Source organism: Galeopterus variegatus, unplaced genomic scaffold (genome assembly GCF_000696425.1).
Source record: "Galeopterus variegatus unplaced genomic scaffold, G_variegatus-3.0.2 Scaffold9884, whole genome shotgun sequence".
Taxonomy (NCBI): Eukaryota; Metazoa; Chordata; class Mammalia; order Dermoptera; family Cynocephalidae; genus Galeopterus; species Galeopterus variegatus.
The window spans coordinates 65606-70229 of record NW_007735995.1 but is presented as its reverse complement, the minus strand read 5'-3'; the positions used below and the strand labels follow the sequence as shown (position 1 = coordinate 70229).

General features: G+C 36.6%; 1 protein-coding gene across 1 annotated transcript; it reads left to right on the top strand.

Moving 5' to 3' along the window:
- Window positions 1-147: 147 nt before the first annotated feature.
- LOC103609642 (olfactory receptor 5A1-like) lies at window positions 148-1170 on the top strand. Its single transcript, XM_008593941.1, has one exon. It carries the CDS (start codon window positions 148-150, stop codon window positions 1168-1170), a length of 1023 nt encoding a protein of 340 aa, XP_008592163.1.
- Window positions 1171-4624: the final 3454 nt, after the last annotated feature.

Below are 4624 nucleotides of genomic sequence, written 5' to 3'. Positions count from 1 at the left end.
GGCCATAATAATCATATACAGTGTATATTGACAAAATAAAAATTTAACGAATAAAAAAAAAAGAAAAAAAGAAAAAAAATTAAGTGTATTTCTTTTTGCTTTCTTGAGAATATAACCACTTCCTCCTTTCCACCTTTTCCCCAGCAGATGGCATCATGCACATCCATGGAAGAGGATGGAAACCATACCTCTGTGGCCATGTTTATTCTCCTGGGACTTTCAGATGAAAAAGAGCTGCAGCTCATCCTCTTTCCAGTCTTCCTGGGCATCTATCTTGTGACCCTGATCTGGAACCTGGGTCTTATCATTCTCATCAGGATCAACTCTAACCTGCACACACCCATGTACCTTTTTCTTAGTTCCCTGTCATTTATAGACATCTGCTACTCTTCTTCCATCAGCCCAAGGATGCTCTCAGACTTCTTATGTGATGAGAAAACAATTTCCTTCATGGCCTGTGCCACTCAGTATTTTGTCTCTGCCTCGATGGGTCTGGCTGAGTGCTGCCTCTTGGCCACCATGGCCTATGACAGATATGTTGCCATAGGTAGCCCTCTGCAGTACTCAGCCATCATGGTCCCTGGATGCTGTTGGAAGTTAATTGCTGTGGCCAATGGGACTGGTTTTCTCAGTAGCTTAATTGAAACAGTCTCTTGCTTTCATGCCTACTACTGTGGGACAAATATCATTCAACATTTCTTCTGTGACATACCTCAGGTTATTTCTTTGTCATGCTCCAATCCCTTCATCTGCCAAATGATTGTTTTTCTGGTAGCGATTTCTGTGGGTTTGGGTTCTTTGCTTGTTATTCTCTTATCCTATGGTTTCATTGCAGCTTCCATCCTGAAAATATCCTCAGTCAAAGGAAGTTCCAAGGCCTTCAACACCTGTGCTTCCCACCTGGCTGCTGTGACGCTCTCCTATGACACAGCCCTCTCTGTGTACTTGCATCCTGGCTCTAGCCACTCCATGAAGCACATAGTGCTGTCTGTTTTCTATCTTATCTTTGTTCCCATGTTAAACCCTCTGATCTACAGTCTTAGGAACAAGGACATCAAAGAGGCCCTCAAAAGGGTGACAAAGACGTTGCACCTTTACCTCATTAAGAATAACATTTGGACAGCTTTTATTATTACTATAAGAAAGATGGAAGTAAGAATAGTTAAGTGACCTTTTCAGAACACAAGCACAGCTAGGTAAAGAAAGGTGGGAATGTCGCTTCCTTGATTCTTGGTGCCATTGTTTTTACCTGCCCCTTCCAAGTGATCTGTCTCATGCAGTGCCACCGACATTAAATACCATTTAGAGAGTCAGTTTTTGTGATTAGAATCAAGGTAGATTAATCCATAAAAGTGATTATGTTTTATAGAACAGAGATGCTGATATATACTATACATGTAGAGAAGTGACAGGCACCCAGGATGCTGCACATCCTATTCTTTTCTTAACACAGTTTTTTATTTCATTTTTCCTTTTAAATGTCTATTTATATTCAAAAAATAAAACCAACGTGTAAATAAAATTAAATGTATAATTATTACAAATATTTTTTTTTTCCTTTTTGTCTTTTTTCGTGACCGGCAACGGATCGCAACCCTCAGTGTCGCACCCGTACCAGACTGGGACTGGCCACGGGATCGCAACCCTCAGTGTTGCACCCGCACCTCGCTCAGCCAGTGAGCAGGAACCGGTCTGTATGTGGGATCCAAACCCTCGGCGGGAGCGCCGTCACACTCCCAAGCAGTGCACTGTAGCAGTGCGCCACCGGGCCGGCCCCCTAATACTTTCAATTACATGTTGAATGTGAAAGGTGAGAGTGGGAATTCTTGTCTGGTTCCAATTATTAAAGAAAAAAAATTTCAGCTTTACCCAGTTAGGATGATTTTGGTGATATACATATGCTTTGTCATATATGTCTTTCGTAGATGTTGAGATACCTTCTTTCTATACCTAATTTGTTGACAGTCTTTATTACAAAAAGATGATGAATTTTGTCAAATGCTTTTCGTGTCGATTTTGTCCTTGATTTTGTTGATGTGATGTATAACATTTGATTTGTGGAGGTTGCATGATCCTTGCATCCCTGGGATGAATCCCACTTGATTTTGATGCATAATATTTTCAATATGTTGTTGTATTCTGTTTTATAATACTCTGTTTAGGATTTTTGCATCTATGTTCGTCAAGGATATTGGTCTCTTGTTATGTCTTTGATTTTGGTATCAGGGTGATTCTGGCCTCATTGAGTTTGGGAGAGTGGCCTCTGTTTCAATTTTTTTGAATAGTTTGAAATTGACTGGTATTAATTACTCTTTAAAAGCTATTGTAGAATTCAGCAGTGAAGCCATCTGAAACTGGCTTTTCTTCGTTGGGAGACTGCTGATTACTGCTTCAATCTTACTGCTCGTTAGTAGTCTGTTCAGGTTTTTGATTTCTTCTTGTTTCAGTCTTGGTAGTTGGTATATGTCCAGAAATGTATCCATTTATTCCAGGTTTTCAAATTAGTGGGTGTATTGTTGTTCATAATAGTCTCTAATGAGTCTTTGTTATGTCTGTGGTATCAGTTGTAATGTCTCCTTTTTCCTTTTTTATTTTTGTTATTTAGTACTTCTTTCTTCTTTATTTAGTGTGAAAAAAGACTTTTATTTAGACCACAGGACATCGGCTTAGTCCCTGTTAGGGTCTTCAGCTGCCCATGGATGTCTGTTTTGTTTGTCTTCCCCCCAAAACCGACTTTATTTTAATTGATTTTTTGTATCATTCTTTTGGCCTGCATTTCATTTAGTTCTGCTCTCATCATAATTATTTCTTTCCATCTACTACTTTTGTGATTCGATGGTTCTTGATTTCCTATTAATTTTAGGTGTGACATTAGGTTGTTTCCTTTTCATTTCTGATTTTTGTTATTTGGATTTTCTCTCCTTTTTTTTTTTTTTTTTTTGTAAACCTAGATATTGGTTTGTCTATTTTACTTACCATCTCAAAAAAACAACTTTTTGTTTCATTGATGTTCTTTATCATTTTTTGGTTCTGTATTTCATTTAGTTCTGCTCTCATCATAATTATTTCTTTCCATCTACTACTTTTGTGATTCGATGGTTCTTGATTTCCTATTAATTTTAGGTGTGACATTAGGTTGTTTGTTTAAAATCTTTCTGCTCTTTTACTTTATACCCTATTGCATGAACCTGGTCCTCACATCATGAGCACAAGGGGTGACAATTAACTTTGTATCTCATGAATATTCTCAATAAATAATAAAAAAGATATTGCAGAAAATTTCCTTCTTAGTATTGTTTTTGAAGTATCCTACAAGTTTTGGTAAGTTTTCTAATATTTTGAACTGTTTCAAGAATTTTTTTAAATTACTTGCTCTATTTTGTCTTTGACCTATTCGATGTTCAGTAGCATGTTACTCAATTTCCATGAATTTGCAGTTTCCAAAATTTCATTTTTTGTTAATTTCTAATTTTTTTCCAGTGTGGTCTGAAATGCTAGGACATTGAGACATATCTAATGTCTTTGTACTGATGATATTATATTAAACGGTCTTGTCTGGAAGCAACTGAGGAAAAGCCTTGATTCTTCACTGATTTCCTCTATTTATACATTCAGTAGCACTAAGGGAATGTAAGCTGAAGAGTAAGCAGGAGAACTTTAAGAATATAATCAAAAGAAAACAAAACAACTAATAAATGCCACCCAAACAGACAAAGGCATTTAAAATGGTGCAGAAACAAAACAAAATATAATATTTAAGACATTTCAATGATATTAGGCAAAACAGGTTGCATCATATTTCTAACCTACAGGACTGTTAAATAATAAATTTAAGTTGTCTTAAGCCACTATGTTTGTGGTAATTTCCCTAAGATAATCTTCCCATGTAGTGTGTACTGTTTTTCCAATAGGAAGGCCAGCCTTGAACGACAACAAGACATGGGCTTAATCCATGTTAGTGTCCTGGGCTGCAAAACTAGAATTGCTTCTCATCCTATTCAATCCGGAGGAGAGATATTGAGGTAGAGTGGAGGGAAGTAGAAGGTTTCCTTCTTGGTGTTTGTTTGGGTGAGAGTGAATATAATTTGTTTTGCATGTTTTCTACACACTTTGCTCAGTTCTTCCTATTTTCCTCTTTGTCTCGGCCCTGTTCTATATGATTCTATCGTTCTTTCTCTCCAACTCATTTATTTCTTTAATCCAAGCAGCTGTAGCCATGAAAGTAGAGAAAGAACCTGTTTATGTTTCTTTCTTCCTACTTCAAATCCCTTTTATTATCCCTTTCTCAGAAAGACTGTGCAATTAAAGGGATTTGAAGTAGGAAGAAAGAAACATAAACAGGTTCTTTCTCTTCTTTCATGGCTCCAGCCTCTTGGATTAAAGAAATAAACATGATTCTTCTATTAAGTCCCATCTAAAAGGAAGGAAGGAATGAATGAAGGAAGGAAGGAAGGAAGGAAAGAAAGAAAAAAGAAAGTAAGAAAGAAATAAAGGAAGGAAGAAAGTAAAGAAAGAAAGAAAGAATGAAGAAATAAAGAAAGAAAGAAAGAAAGAAAGAAAGAAAGAAAGAAAGAAAGAAAGAAAGAAAGAAAGAAAGAAAGAAAGAAAGGAAGGAAGGAAGGAA

Excerpts from the sequence above, each read along its gene's own strand:
- LOC103609642 (XM_008593941.1), top strand. The coding sequence starts at position 148 with ATGGCATCATGCACATCCATGGAAGAGGATGGAAACCATACCTCTGTG.